The sequence below is a fragment of the Aquarana catesbeiana genome, linkage group LG02 (genome assembly GCF_042186555.1).
Source record: "Aquarana catesbeiana isolate 2022-GZ linkage group LG02, ASM4218655v1, whole genome shotgun sequence".
Lineage (NCBI taxonomy): Eukaryota > Metazoa > Chordata > Amphibia > Anura > Ranidae > Aquarana > Aquarana catesbeiana.
Window position 1 is genome coordinate 741,153,624 of NC_133325.1, and position 16,867 is coordinate 741,170,490.

Consider the following 16,867-nt stretch of genomic DNA (forward strand, 5'->3'; position numbering starts at 1 on the left):
TGTCATTTACACCGTAATCAGTGCATTTTTATAGCACTGATCGCTATATAAATGACAATGGTCCCAAAATAGTGTCAAAAGTGTCCGACATAATGTCGCAGTTCCGATAAAATTGCAGATCGCCGCCATTACTAATAAAAAAAAAATTAAAAATAAAAATGCCAAAAACTATCCCCTATTTTGTAGACGTTATAACTTTTGCACAAACCAATTAATATACGCTTAATGCAATTTTTTTTACCAAAAATATGTAGAAGAATACATATTGACCTAAACTGAGGAAAAAAAAAGTTTTTTTATATATTTTTGGGGAATATTTATTATAGCAAAAAGTAAAAAAAAAATGCGTTTTTTTCAAAATTGTCGCTCTTTTTTTGCTTATAGTGCAAAAAATAAAAAACAGCAGAGGTGATCAAATACCACAAAAAGAAAGCTCTATTTGTGGGAAAAAAAGGACGTCAATTTTGTTTGGGTGCAACGTCACACGACCGCGCAATTGTCAGTTAAAGCGACACAGTGCCGAATCACAAAAAGTGCTCCAGTCAGGAAGGGGTAAAATCTTCCGGGGCTGAAGCGGTTAAGGGACAGATCAGGGACTGGAATCTTGACTGCTTTATTGGTTTGTTGTTTTGTGTAGAGACCCGTTATAATCACTGATTAACTAATCTTTTGTTTGTATACGATTGTTTGCACGAGGTGTAGCACCATTTGTTTTAGGATATATAAATATTTCCTCCCAAAATGAATCCCAAGGTTGCAAAAGTGATGTCGGATGATCTGGATAACATTTGCATCTATTGTAAATGCTCATGTAAGTGAGCGTAATGTCATTCGAATTTTTAGCGATTACATGCCTGAAAAAATATAAATGTTACTGCCGTGTTAATGAAATCGTATCTTATGCTAGCATTTTACCAATACATTTTTCCCCTCTGTGCATCACAATGTTGAAAGGGAGATAAAGCTCTCCTAAAGTAAAATGCATACATTCACTTTGATCTGTGCCATTCCACAACATGATATAAAAGTAGCACCAATGTGATATTTTAATCAGCAGAATTTTCTGGTTATATTTTGCAGTAAATATGTGGGAGTGCACAAATTATATAACCACTGCATTGTGTATTTTTTTTCTAATTTTTCACTATTTATTCCCAATAATAGCCAATGAAATACAAATATATGTATCCAAATGTGCTACCAAATGAAATCTGTGTCTCAAAAAAATAAATTAAAAAAAGTAAAATATGTACAATGTACGAGGGGTCTTCAAAAAGTTTCCGCCCTTTTTTTACATTGAACAGAGTAAAAAAAAAGTGTGAAAAGTTTTTGAAGAACACTTTATATTTATAATTATATAAATGCTATAAGGTATAATGTGAGGAACCGAGACATTGCTGAGAAAATGCCTGGGACTCGGGGATCTAGGGACAGAAAGACTCGGAGAATCAAATGGTCAATGTGACAGAGGCAGTGAAGTGTGTTACTACCACTGAGGACTAAAGGAGAACTTAAAGAAAAAAACACCACCTTCATTATTTATTTATTTCTTTCTTCTATATTTCTTCAAGCTTTATGTCAATCCCTGCATACCCAATTTAGCATGCGACTTCACCAATTTAAAAGTACAAAAGTAGAATCTTATTTTCCGTGCAGCTGATTATCTAAGTCACGACACAACCAAAGTACCTGCAGAGGCAAACTGGCAATCAAACATGTTCAGTATTCTCAGCACCAGCTTGTAATGGCACATTAGGAGTGCTAATAAGGATCTTACTTTTCCTTACCTTGAAGTGCCACGGTAAAGAGAGACCCTGAAACCGTCTAACATGTTCTGTAGAAATATGAATGATGGAGTGTGCTGCTGTGACCTCATACTGCATACAGAAACTTGTTCTGGGTATGTGAGGACCTTCAGAGAGATCCACAAATTCACCAAATCTGGGAAGAGAACGAAAAAATGATCAACGATGTAACACATGAAACTTTAATTTCTGATCAGTATAGAACTTTTCTTTTTAGCCAAACAATATTTTAGTGATGTGGACAAGCCAATATCCGGTGAAATTTCTGTAAGGAAACAATAAAATAAAAAGGTTTCACTATGGACATCAAGAAGCTTGAAGACAGCCCAGACATATCACAAAATAAATAGAAAGAAGTGGCACATAAGATACAGTGGTGGCTTTAAAGCCTATCTCCAGGGAAAGGAAAAAAAACTCCCTTTGCAGTGGGGGTGCCCCCATGCGGCAAGGGTTAAATACTCATTTAGATCTAGGGGACTGGGAACAGCAGTTTTACTTACCCAATCCTCTGCTCTACTCTACTTTCCTATACTCTGAAATTGGACTTCTCCTTGGAGTCCTCATGTACAGGGCAGACCTATGGGCTCTGCTCTGGTCTTGATGACATCAGAGGACATGCAACCTCACATGGGAGAAGAGCCTGCGGGGGCTAGTCTTACAGTCTGGAGGGAGCCTGTGGTAGTGGAGAATAGGGTAAGTAAAACTTTTTCCAGCCCCTAGACCTAAACGAACATATAATCCTTGCAGTGCGGGAGCAGTTCCACCAGAATTTTTTAAATCCTCGGAGTTCATCTCTAAAAGAAGCACTTATTCAATTACATATGTTTTACACATCATGAGATTATGTTCTTTGGGTCTTTCTTTCCAATTTCTTCACGTTCATTACTGTAGTATATATATATAGTCGTCTTTGCAAAGGATGCACCACAAGTGGTATCCATTTTCAACATTTATCAGAATATTTGTATGCTATGACACAAACATCACCAGTCGCTAGGACCTCTTATTAAGACTTGCTTTAATATGCCAGACAAATGCAAATGCTTGCTTAAATAGATGACATTATCAATCCCAGCATGCCAATACATGGCAACCAAGCACATGCACAGTGAAGGAGACATTACTATTTCTTGGGATTGTTTGTTTGTTGCTACATATTTACATGTTTTTGGAGTATATGTTTGATAATTAATTATTATTGAGAAAAAGAAACACTATTGAGCGGTTGACAATTATATTTTATTTATCTATTTGATCACATCCATAGGGCTGCTCAACCTTTGTTCATAAATCTGGCTATCTAAAAATGTTTTACCAAGAACTGTATGTTCTGTATGTAACTGTACGCTTTTGCTTGGAACATTGTTTTATGTATATATATATATTTTTTTTTTCATCAAGAGCTGACAAAAGGACAAAAATATGAAAAAAAAAACCCCCACATATTTTTACTCTCCGACCATTAGCGCTGCCACAACTACCTGGTGGAGGTTTCTGGACCACCACTGGAAACAAACCCCCACGATCCCACTCAACATCCCCCTACCACTTTTATGATTTTTTTGATGATACCTAATGTAGGCCTTTCACACAATCTTTTAGCCTCCCTAAGATACATTAACGACTTATATAGGACAATGAGAAACTAAAACCCTTTTCTTGACTAAAAAGGGATCTAATATTAGCTCCAACAGAGCTGTTTCAATGCATGCAAATCAGCCATTGCCTTCCCCAGACACCCCCACCTTAGGTGGGCGATTCCCTATCCGGCATGGCTTTACCACAAAACTATCTCCCAACAAAAAAGGCATTTAACTCTTTTACAATCTCCTGCAGGAAAAGTAAACATTTGAGAAGTCCCTTTCCATTACCAAGTGGGAATGCGACTTGGGCCTGCAATATACCCCCTCTCAGAGGCAACGCGCACTGAAGGCAACATATGGAGCCTCAGGCTATACATCCCTTTGGGATCTAACTAAAAAAAATAACCCAACTGTGGTATCTGACCCCTTCGAAAATTTCCACATTCAAATCCCAACTGTCTCCTCTTTCCTGGAGAGGTTGCGAGCTGGAAGGTTCTCAAATCCACACCCTATGAGAATTCCCACTGCTACAAGAATTTCGGAAGGAAACCTTTAGACTCGTTGTCCAGTCCCCAACTCCTCCCTCACCCAAGCCTAGCCCTATTCAACCTCTGTATAGAAAACATCCCCGCCACTGCGTACAGTAGTCACCCACAGACTCCCGGCGGCATGGCTTTCGATCACCAGGTTGTGGAAGTCTACCACACCTCAGTCAATGGAGAAAACGATACAACTGATCCAAACCCATTACACTTATGAAACCCAGCTGTCCTCTGATAGGGAATCTTACACCAATGCCCAAAAAGCCTGGGGCACATGGGCCCACTGTATCATCTCGGTGCATCTCCCTTTATTTGTTGTTTCTCTCCTTATTTGTTCTGTATACTGCTTATGGCAAATAAGAGACAACATTTTAAAGCATGATCAATGTGAAGCTCAACTCAAAATGTCTACCATGTTTTCCCTATTTTATCTGATGTTTACAATGTTCTTAAACTATTCGAACACTCTGTATTTGCCACTATAACATACTGCCTATTAGGTTTTCAAAGGGTATTTTCCACTTTAACAGCTATTTTCTTTACACTTAGTGACACTAAACTCTGGTTTAAAAAAATATATTTTTTTTACCCTGCTTGGAAATTTCCTAAATCATTTAAAGCATGGACCCCCTCTAAATTAACCCAACTATATGATCTTATATCCTCTAATTCCTTTAAAACGTTTCCTGATTCATGTAAAAGTCATGGACTTCCAAACTCAGAAGTTTTCCGATATCTCCAGATAAAAAAAAAAAAAAATTATGCCCAATATTCACATAGGACTTGCACTTGTTAAATTATCATATTTCGAGAAAATATGTAAACATGACCCCCCATGCAAAAGGACTTATTTCAAATCTTTACGCCCAACTCATATCTAAACCTGATTCTAGTCCACCCTCATATGTAGCTAAGTGGGAGTCAGATCTTGGATTTTCGTTAGAAACAGCGGTATGGGACAAGATTTGGATTACTACAAAATCTTCCTCTCCAAATATAACTGGTTTAGAAACTAACTACTTACACTTAGCCCCTACCAGAGTTGCGAGGTTTGCCCCCAATTACACCTCATCTTGCTTTCAAAGCTGTACTGAGCCTGGATCACATCTTTATATCTGGTGGACTTGCGCAATTGTCAAAAGATTTTGGAAAGATATAGTCCACATGATTTCAACATTATTTGAAGACTCCAACTTTCCTTATCCTTTGATAGCACTTTTGAATTTAAAACCGACAACTCTCTCCAAAAATCAGTTCAAACTCTTACTGCAGGTCACTACAGCCATGAAACAAACAATCGCTAAAGCCTACCTGCAATTGCCCCATTTGAAGTCCATTGGGACAAAAAGCATCGGGCCTGAATTTTACTGCTCCCCACATTGCTTTTAACCCTTGCGATCACATTTTTGTACACATCTATGATTTGATGTATGTACTTTTTACAATAAATCCCCCTTTTTGTTTTTCATCAGCTTACATTGGTCCGGGTGAGAACACCTGCCTACTTACTACCTACTTCTGGATCGATCCCAAACCGGGTTCTAGTTCCATCAAGCCTTGTGCAATATTGGAGTCCCAGGCTTTGGCCGATACAAGCTCGATTGACTCACTGCCGCCAGCATGTGAGTCCACTCCGTCTGGTAAGAGTATACATCTATACTTTCTTGGTGGAAGATATACTATTTCTGGCATCTCAACGACTAGTCACACTCTATTCCACTATTCAAAGTGTCATCTCAAGAGTGGATGCTAAGTCCTTCACATTTGTGGACATTGGCTCAAATGAGATCACTATAGTGGTGAGTTCACGTTTTCACTGTTTCAGTCACTGGACTTCATTATTATTGATTTCTGGTATACAGTATTATTTTTCTTGTATACATTAGTATTTCATGTTTACACATCTTTAATGCACTGTATAGTATGTTGGATTTTTGATGGTTCTCAGTGCTACACTGCGTTTTTGCATTTTTCTTTGACTTTGTTTGTTCTAGCGTTAGTAGCTTTACATATGATTGGTTAGGCGCAATAATTTCCCAAACCTTTCCACAGCTACAATTGTTGTCCATGGTCCCACCATAAGTAGGAGTGTAACCACCCTCTCTTTCTCAATCCCCAAATGGACTAGGCACTATTGGATGTGTAGTGTGCATAGAGCAGTGCACATAACCATAACTAACATGCTCTACTCGTTTCACAAAAATGGAAGTGAGAGGGAAAGGAGAGGCTTTGGATCTCATGGAGAATATTAGGAGGAGGCAGAAAAACACATCAAGAGATGTGTTGAGTTAGATTTAATTAAAAATAGATTGCAGGTCCATTAACTAGTGGATGTGTAGGAATTTTCTTTTTAAAAGGAGGATATCATATCGTTTAATGCCACTTTAACATCTTAGGTTCTTTTGCCATACGATGCCTTTCAATACCAGTGATCACATGATCAGGATTGGTTCATCTGGCAAGACCGCTGTCAAATACAGTGCCTGTCATTGAGTCGGTGGCATGGGTGCTGACTTATAGTTCTGCAACAGAACTATTTATTTAGATATCCACAGCACAGGGAATCAACCGAAGGAACGTTAATATGGGGACTGTGGACAAAAAGGGTACATACCCTCTTCCCTAGCAGTATACTCACTTTACCTTTGCTCCACCAGCCATTCAGCTGCCAAGAACAAAGAAAATACCCAGAATGTCTTGGGAGAGCATGGGACTCCTTACCTCATGTTACAATGCTGGTGCTTGCCTATCAATCTAGCACTGTCACACAAGGGAAAAGGGAGAGTTTGCAGTACTGTGAAGCTGCAACTGCAACTTTTCCTTTCCTTCCATCTGATAGCTAAACACAGTGGTCGGGGGCAGTGGTAGAACTACCTACAACAGAAAAAAGCACTACTTTGTACAGGGCCCCCACAGGAAGTTGAGGCCTCGATGCTCATGCTTAAAGTGTATTCCACTCACACTTAGATACAGTAGTCAGAGATGAACAGCCGGAAACCTTATGTCATCCAGTTGCAAAAATATTTGCTACACGGTGAATACTGGATAGATACGCTTACGCATTTCGGCCGTAAGGACTTAGTCATAGCTATGACTAAAGCCTTACAGCCGAAATGCATAAGCGTATTTACCCTGCATTCACCCTGCAGCAAATAACTATTTCCACAAGTGGATGACTTCAGGTTACTGGCTGTTCATCTCTAACTACTGTACTTCAGTGGTGAAACTACTGCCATAGCAGCCTACGCGACTGCTATGGTACTCCGAACCCATTCAGACCTTTGTCAGTATGGACCTGCAAACTCTGTGACAGGTCAACCAGTTGCTGCTGATAGCCAAGCACAGTGGACAGGGCAGTGGTGGAACTACCACCATAGCAGCCTATGCGACTGCTATGGGACCCCAGTCCCATTCAGATATTTATCAGCATGGACCTGCACAGACAGTGACAGTACAACCAATCATTGCTTTCTTTTTGCATCGTCTGCCGGGCTCTGCACTGAATAATATCCTTAGTCACAGCTTAGCAGGGAAAGTGAGGTTGGAAGCCTCACTCTTTGCTGGCTCTTTGTTTACAAGTAAAAGCAGTAATCAGCTGAGCAGTCACTGCATCTGGGGGTGCCACAGTCTACAGCAAGCCATAAAACTCTGTAATGCTGCCCGTTTTCCGCACATTCCTCCAAGGAGGAGGCTAACTAACAGAAAAGGGGACTAACTGATAGCATATAGCCATGCTATGCTACAATCAGCCTGTTACCAATGGATGCCATCACCAGTGCAGAAGGAGGCAATGAAGCAAACCGTTTGCTTTGACTTGCATAGGCAAAGCACAGGTTTGCTTTAAACACAACTGAAACCTGGCACTACGTCAACGTGTTGAAGAAAACTGAAGGATAACAAATGTGCTAAAGGTCTTCTGTTCCCACCAGAAAAAATACAGTCCAGATATAAAAATAAATCAAGGCAGGGATCCCCCTGAGGAAGACACCTGATTAGCCCTGTGTCGTCACATGTAGAGGAGGGGCCTGGACGGGGGAGGAGATAGTTTCATGCTTGTTTGAGCAGACTACTGGCATATATAGGATTTGAAGCTACCTGGAAGCGTTTTTTTGCTACTTGATGCTTTGTATAGTTTGGTGCGCAGAAAGCACCATTAAAATGTGAGTACCCTGATGTTCTTTTTTTAATTAAACTTACAAACAAACTATAATACACTATCCAGCCTCTTTCTTATTTTAACATTGAGGATATCCTCTGTGGATGTAACCGTGGGATCCTGCAGAAAACTTCTTAACTCAGAGCCCAGGAGTGGTTCAACAGCTAATGTGGACCAAACTTAGTTGTGCGGTCACACTGCTTGAGGTGAGCGCAGTCACACGGGGGAACACATGTGCAAAGTCACCTTCTTATTGAACAGGATTTTTCTTCACAAGAGTCACTTTATGGAGTATTATTGCACGTATGCACTTTAATATCTGAGGATTTGAAGATTACTGAGAACATTGCTTTTTTGGACACATTTTATTCAATGGAAGGATTTTTTTCACTGTGAACTTGCTTGATTTTCATTGTGAACTTGCTTGATTAACCAATTTTCGTAGCACCATATTTTATATTCATTTCTCTTTTTGTATACTTAGTATTGATGGTATTGCAAGGATGGAAGGATTTCTTTCACTGTGGACTTGCTTGATTTACTAATTTTCTTTGTACCATATTTTATATTCAATTCTCTTTTTTAGAATTGATGATATTGTAATAGTACTTTTTTATCATTAAGGCTATTATTGCACAGCGCTGCATTTTCTTTGCTATTTTTATACCACATTTATTATGCTGCAGCTTTACCAATTCTTGGATGTGATGGCTGCATTCGTTTTCTTCTCAACTGGCGATATGGCCACTACATCTGTTGTTTTTCAACAGAACAAGCTGCCCTGCAGATACCAGTTAGAGGGATGAGACAAACCATTCAACACTGGCAGGGGTGTTTTCAATGATCAGCTTTTATTTATGTAAAATCTTTATTCCAAAAGGAAAGAAAATGTTGCTGGAACTGCATAAAAAGTATTAGCTGGAGTTTGGCTTTGATTTATTAGTGCATATAAATCCGCTAGTACATCTAACACTGATGTCCCAGATCAGCCTCCGTTCTAAAAAGACGGCTATTATGGGGAAACGCATCGGGTAGAGCACGATTTCTGATGTCATCACGCACTTGCTGGATACGCGGCTGTGCTATGTGGATATTTATACACCACTTGTAATTTTCTACCTAATGTAAGTGCATTTAACTTTTATCAAAAAAAATTCTCTGATAGAGCGCATGTGATTTCTATGATTTGAAATCATATTTATCCATAAGAGGCTTTGCTGTGGGAAAGTACTCTTGAACACTGGAGCACTGTTTTATCTACAGTCACAATTAAAAAAAAATACTGCAGCTGCTGATTTTTAATATAAAGATACTTGCCTGTCCAGGGATCCAGCGATGTCTGCACCCAAGCCGATTCTTCAATCGTCTTCGGGTGCAGGAACCGAGCATGTTAGGTAAGGGAAACCAGCAGTGAATCCTCCGGTTTCCTATTGCGCATGTACGAGTCACGCTGCACTTTGTGGATGGTCCTGCTTCTGGGACCTGTGTGTGTCCCAGAAAGCTGGAAGGGATGGGCCAAACTTCCTTGTAGATTGCTGCGGCAATCTGACTGGGAAGTGGGAGTGGGTACCTGAAAAAAAACAGGTACCCGTTCTCCCAAAAAAGTGCTAAATGTGGCAGTGGAGGGTGCAAACAAGCGGAGCTTCCATTTTGGGGTGGAGCTCCGCTTTAATGTGGAATTTATTTAAGTGAAGTTGGACTGTCTTCTCATTGTTCATGGACATTTTATGTTGATGATCTTCTTTGCACATGTATGTCAGTTTGCACATGATATTGGTATGAGATTCATGTTTATGTAATATTGAGGGTTTTTTCTTTTATTATTTTTTTCAGTAAGCGATTGTTTGGTATAAACAGCTCATGGGGCTTCCTGATGATAATGCATGAGTGATGCGAAACGCGTAGAGGCTAGTAATGCCAACATCACATCCTGCCCCTAACCCGCACAAAACCGAGGCTTGCACCGCACGCCGGCTCCTGGAAATGGAACGGCGAGCATAGGCTTTACTCGGGACGCTGGATAGACTCAGCACCGGTCTAAAGGCACCATGCCATGTGAGTGCATATTTGATACATGTTTTTAAAGAAAAATAAAGGAATGTTGCATAATGATGGACGATTGTTTTCTATGAGGATTTAAGATCATTGAAAGATGTAGTTTTTTGGAATGAATATTGCTACAACTGTTGAGAAACCTGTGGCAATGTGATAGGAGCAACGTTGATGATGGTTCTGTTTGTTGTGTCCTTGTGACGCAACTTGCAACAGCGTTTGTGTTCAGTGTTTGCTGTATTTACAATCTCGGCATCATCATCAGCATTGAGATCCAGGAGAGATTTGCTAAGAGAATCTACTCATCTTACACTGATTAAAGGTGCTCACTATGGATAACACCATCACCTAACCCATGAATGCTGGTTTGAGGGATACATCCACGGAACACCTCATCCCCCCCCTAGGATCCACAGAATCATCTACATTCTTGGGACTCCTCACACCTTCCAGGACCCGGGTACTAGTTGGAGGAATCCAGCAATCCGCAACATCACAGACACCCACAGCCACTTACCACCCAAGTCTTATCTGACCCAATTCGGCGTATGCCCTGTCGGGTCCACCACATCTGGTAAGCCTTTTTTTCTCCCGGTGGTAGTGAACTGATTTGCCTCTTTGGGACATTGGATTTACCTGTTTACAATATGTTTACTTAAGGACTAACTATTGTTACCTTTAGATTATAACGTCTATATCAGGACTTCCTACCCATGAATAGGTCTTTGCATAGGTGATCCCCTTCACTGTATACCTACCAATTTATTGTCATTTATGATACTGTTTAGCGCTACACTTTTTGTTGTTTCAAACCTGTGGCATATGTCTGCAAAAGAAACAACTGATCCAGGCATGTATTGAGGCGTTTTGATTATTGTTCTCTGGCGAGTGCAAAGAGACCTTAGAGAATAAAATGGCGGTTGTTGCAATATTTTATGTCACACTGTATTTGCGCAGCGGTCTTTTAAATGCAATTTTTTTGGAGAGAAATACACTTTAATTTGTATAATGTGAAAGATAATGTTACGCCGAATAGATACCAAACATGTCATGCTTTAAAATTGCGCATGCTTGTGGAATGGCGACAAACTACAGTACTTAAAAATCTCCATAGGCGATGCTTCAAAAATTTCTACAGGTTACCAGTTTAGAGATGTGCAAGAGGGAGAAAAAACTGCGCTAAACCAAAATGGGATGAACTGAAATGAATAGCTGCTAGCACTCAAAGTCTACAGAATTGGATACAAAAATTAGTGCAGCGCTAAATGCTGTGACTAGATATGTATAAACATCTAGAACTCACCTACACGTGGTGATATGTGGAAAGAAGAAAAAAAGTGAGCCCACTGTGTCACACGAATTATACTAGAACACAACGCAAGGACTAGTGGAGCACATCACTGATGACAAGTGAAAAGAAAAAAAATGAACACACTATAACATGTGAACACACATATGAACGCACTGTAACATATGAACAATTTTTTTAAATTTAAAAAACAAAACAAATAATAAACACAGGTTAGAATGGGTGAATACTATTATAAAAAATATATATGACAAATAATAAACATGAGTGTCCGAACAAAAGCAAGTGCAATGAAGAGGAGTAACTTCCAGATGAAACCTGGACATAAATCCAGATGAATCGATCGAAGGCCAAAATACACTTGAAAGGTGTTCAAAATGAAAGGTTGGGTACTCTTACCGGATGTGATGGGCACACATACCGTATGGCAGTGGGTCAAACGAGCTCACAACACCTCAGTTCCTGGTGTTTACACTAGATGTAGTTATCCTGTGACTCTGCATCGTGCATCAGAACCGGCAGCCTGATGTTCACACTAGATGTGGTGGTCTCGTGACTCCAACTGTGCGTCTCCAGACCATGCGTTAGAGTGGCAATGGGACCAACTCCCAAATGGATCCAGAGGGAGGTAATGTAGGGGGAACAGGGGAATTCACCGTGATCCGAACGTGGAATAAAATAGAAAAATAGGCTCAATATGGTGCAGGTCAACCAAAAATGGTTTAATACATAAAAAAATCTTGCAATTCAATGCAGAATAAAAAAGTGATCACTGGATAAGAATAAAAGCAATGTGGGAAGCGAAAGAATGCTGTCCCGACGCGTTTCAACTGGGGCATCTGCTATGTCCACGTTCGGATCACGGGGAATTCCCCTGCTCCCCCTACGTTACCTCCCTCTGGAACCATCTGGGAGTTGGAGCAGGATCCGCCAGGTTTTTATGTGTTACGGAGGGCCAAATGACACAGAACAAGCACTGTGTCAAACAAACATGCTTTAAATGAGCAGGATCCACTTTTTGGGGAGGGGGGTTAATAAACGCTTTAAGGGGTTAATCATCTGCACTATGTACAAAGGCTCTTTGATCCTGTCTGCATAGATCCCCCCCCTCCCTGCACGGCCTATCTGGGGAAGGCCAGATAACACAGGCAGGGTAGCCAACCTGCACATGCTCAGTTGTGTCTTTTATGCTGGAGAGAACATGTACTTGTTCTCAGAGATAGTCAGGTCACATGATATTGACATCACACATGTGGGCGTGTGTAACGAGCCCCTTTGCTCGCTCGGTTCCACTCTCCCGACACTCCTCTGCAGCTATTGAATCAGACTGCAGATCACACCATCTGATTGCTCGGTCATCCAATGCTCCGGGATTAGAACTACAGCTCTGTACCGTTCTAGTCCAATTGTGATAGCTCAGAACAAACACCAGGCAGGCTGTATGTAAGTTCAACCATTAATATCTTTTATTGGAAAATACAGGCTTTTATACACTCAAAGTGTAGGTGCAGACCTCCTGCTCATATTACTCTAACAATACAGCTGTAACCTAATTAACCTAATTAACATGATCTAATTAACTAATCCCTTTAGACAGCCTAGATGACTCAGACATGACCGTTAGGCCAGACTGGCCGTCTTGTAGTTCAGAAAATCCAATCAACATTAGCACAATCAACATAGACTCTTCTTCACACAATAGCAGAGTTAATTAACACAAATAACAATGGGGATCTAATGACTCTTAGATCCCGTAGTAGACTTATTTACAATACACATTTTCAGCAGACAATAGACAGACAGGTGTTGGAATTTACATCAGCCTCTCCTAACAGTATCTGTCCCAGCATTATGAATCAGCCACTATTCCAATATGGCAAATCCAGGGTCCCCAGGCATACAGCTCACAAAGAGCACCGTTCCCCCAAATGCAAGGGCCCCCGATCGATCGGCAAGAGGCTTGCATACAGTCCCCTCCAAAAGTCTCTTTCCCAGCTAGGTCTGTCACATTTCTCCCCTTTCGGCAGGAGACTAACACAGGAGGAGACCCCAGACGGGTTGACTCCGAAGTTAGTCAGTAAGTCCAGTCCTCTAATGCCTGTACCCACACAGTACCCCAAACAAATTGTTCCAAACAAAGTATTACTCACCCAGCCAACCTCTGCCTCTCTCAGAGAACATATCTGCTGCTGGGGAGAGGCCTGGACTGGCCCTTCTCCCTGGAGTCCTTTCTGCCGCTGGAGAGAAGACAGGGTGTCTGGGCTCACTCTGTCATGCTGTTGGGGATCTGGGCCGACTGCCCAGAATCCCTGGGGTATACAGGTGGAGACTGAAGTCCCATCCACCTTCATAGGACATCCATCCTCTGTTAGTTGAGGGCAGAGTCCAGCAGTACTCGGCCCTGTTGCCAGCCCTTCTGCTGGAAACCCCACACCATCTGCTCCGGCTAACTGTTGGGGAGGGATGACGAACACCTCCTCTCCCTTCTCCCCCTGTATCCTGATCTGCTGCTGGGACGTGACCACCTCCTTCTCACCCTGAGCCTCCGGAACCGCCGCAGGTGTAGGGCAGAGATCTTGGACCCTCTGTCCGGTTGACAGCGCTTCAGCTGGGGAAGTTCCTTGTGACTTCACAGATACTTCTGTTGGTGCTGGGCAGAGCATAGTGAAGTTTGGCCCTAATAACAGCTCTTCTTCTGCTGGAGGCTCACCAGGTTGTTCTTCCTCAGCAGAAAAGTCTATCAAATCCCCTGTCTCTGCAACTGGTGTCTGGGGATAAAGGTTTACCATTTCCTCTTCGTGGAACCAAGAAAATGCTATCAGTGCTGGGCAGAGCACAGTAAAGTTTGGCCCTAATAACAGCTCTTCTTCTGCTGGAGGCTCACCAGGTTGTTCTTCCTCAGCAGAAAAGTCTATCAAATCCCCTGTCTCTGCAACTGGTGTCTGGGGATAAAGGTTACCATCTCCTCTCCGTGGAACCCAGAAGATGCTATCAGTGCTGGGCAGAGGTTAGCAGAGCTCTGCCCTGTTGTCAGCACTTCAGGTTTGGGGACGGCAATCTTCAGATTTTCCACTGCCGATTTTCTGGCATTCTGCTGGACAGGCACATTCCTCTATCCAAGATCATCCAATGCAGAAACAGGTTCATCAAGGTCAGTCAGCACTTGCTGCATCTGCCATAAGACCTCCGCCTCCATAGCTGCGGGGCCAGGTTGGCAAAGCACACTGTTACTCTGCCACATTGTCAACTCTTCAGCCAGGATTTCAGAGTTGTCAACTGGTATTTCCTGATAGTCCCAGGCAAAGGGAGCACCACCCTTTAACAGCTGTTTGTAGGCGATCTCCAACTCCCATTCCTGAACGGCCAGAAACTCCAAATCTTCCAGTGCCCAGTGCACTTCTGAGACATTCAGTCTCCGCTCTCTGTGCTCCATTATTTCCTCCAAACGCCCCTCCCGATCACTTCCAAAGTCAGGGTCCCTGGACAGCCTCCAGTATAACAATCCCAGGCCATCGCAGTCAAAGCCTTCCGTGGGGCTGTCATCCGCTGTCCATGGGCACACTTGGGCTACATACCACTGGAGGGCTCTGTAGCTCTCGTCCAACCGCATTTCTGCCCGGATCAGCCTGCTTAACTCGGCTGTCCACTTCTGGTTCGGCTGTTCCCCCAAAAACAGCATTCGCACTTCATACTGCGACCAGTACCTCACATGGACGGAGGGGAGAACTTTTCCCTGGTGTCGCTGCTCATGGGCTAGCGCTTCCTTCCAGAGCTCACAGCGGACAGAATCATACCATCCTAGCAGGGCCTGCTCTGATACTGGTCCTCTGTGCTGTATCTCCTCTCGCAACCTCCTCCTGAATTCCTCATCCATGGTGGCTGGTATTTCTCCTCTCCTGCTATCCTGCTACCTTGGATCCAGGTGATGGTTTGGATGTGCTCACAGCAAGGAAGCACGATCCCACCATTTCCTCCACGGCTCTCGAGTAAGTCTTTCAGCGTGGTTCTCCTGCAGGCTGGTTTGGAGTGTCCCAGTAACTGGAGAGCAAATCCCACCGCTGCCAACCAATGTAACGGGCCCCTTGCTTGCTCAGTTCCACTCTCCCGACACTCCTCTGCAGCTATTGAATCAGAGTGCAACGTCTGATGGCTCGGTCATCCAATGCTCCGGGATTAGAACTACAGCTCTGTGCCGTTCGAACCCAGTTGTGATAGCTCAGAACAAACACCAGGCAGGCTGTATGTAAGTTCAAACAGGACTCTGTCTTTATTGCAATATACATGCTCTTTTATACACTAAAAGAAGAGGTGCATACCTCTGGCTCGTATTACTCTAACAATACACCTGTAACCTAATTAACCTAATTAACATGATCTAATTAACTAATCCCTTTAGACAGCCTAGATGACTCAGACATGACCGTTAGGCCAGACTGGCCTTCTTGTAGTTCAGAAAATCCAATCAACATTAGCACAATCAACATAGACTCTTCTTCACACAACAGCAGAGTTAATTAACACAAATAACAATGGGGATCTAATGACTCTTAGATCCAATAGTAGACTTATTTACAATACACATTTCAGCAGACAATAGACAGACAGGTGTTGGAATTTACATCAGCCTCTCCTAACAGTATCTGTCCCAGCATTATGAATCAGCCACTATTCCAATATGGCAAATCCAGGGTCCCCAGGCATACAGCTCACAAAGAGCACCGTTCCCCCAAATGCAAGGGCCCCCGATCGGCAAGAGGCTTGCATACAGTCCCCTCCAAAAGTCTCTTTCCCGGCTAGGTCTGTCACATTGATATTGACATCACACATGTGGGCGTGTATACAGGCTGTAGTGGAAATCTCCTACCTGAACTCTCAGCAGATTTATAAGCTGTGGGCACTGTGTGGGGGGGGCAAAATAACTATTTTCATATCACTAGGTTTAGTAACACTTTAAGTCTGCAGTAAACCGAAAGTTATGTCATGACATTGCTTCCGGGTTACTAGATCTGAGACCCGGTCGAAGCTTTGTTTGGGTCTCCGGCTAGCCGGTGGACGTGCCGGCTGGTCAATTGGGCCTCTCGTTGGGACGGGAGAGCCCGGGCGACCCGCAGAAGGAGGCGGGAGGGGGTCGTCCCCTCCTGCTGCTTGGGAGAACAGCCGAGTGGCTGTTTAGAATATCCGAGTGGCTGTTTAGCCGCGTCAGGTTGTTATCATATGAAAGCCGGCCATCTGCTCTTAAAAAAATGGTACCAGGGTGATGCCTGCAGCTAAATGCATCACTCCGGTACAACCCCTTCAAGCTGAAGGCCGCATATTTGCGTTACGACGGCTGAAGGGGTTAAACAGAAAACAATATTTGAAACATTTGGGGGCAGTTACAAATGGCCCAAACACAGCTCTACCAGCCTATAATACACTGA

General features: G+C 42.6%; 1 protein-coding gene across 1 annotated transcript in view; it reads right to left on the bottom strand.

The window, feature by feature from the left end:
* MRPL39 (mitochondrial ribosomal protein L39) overlaps window positions 1–16,867 on the bottom strand; it is a 171,805-nt gene that overhangs the window by 21,700 nt on the left and 133,238 nt on the right. The window contains exon 8 of the mRNA XM_073617072.1: window positions 1,788–1,941. Coding sequence (XP_073473173.1) covers window positions 1,788–1,941 — 154 coding nt within the window. The remainder of the gene's footprint in view (window positions 1–1,787; window positions 1,942–16,867) is intronic.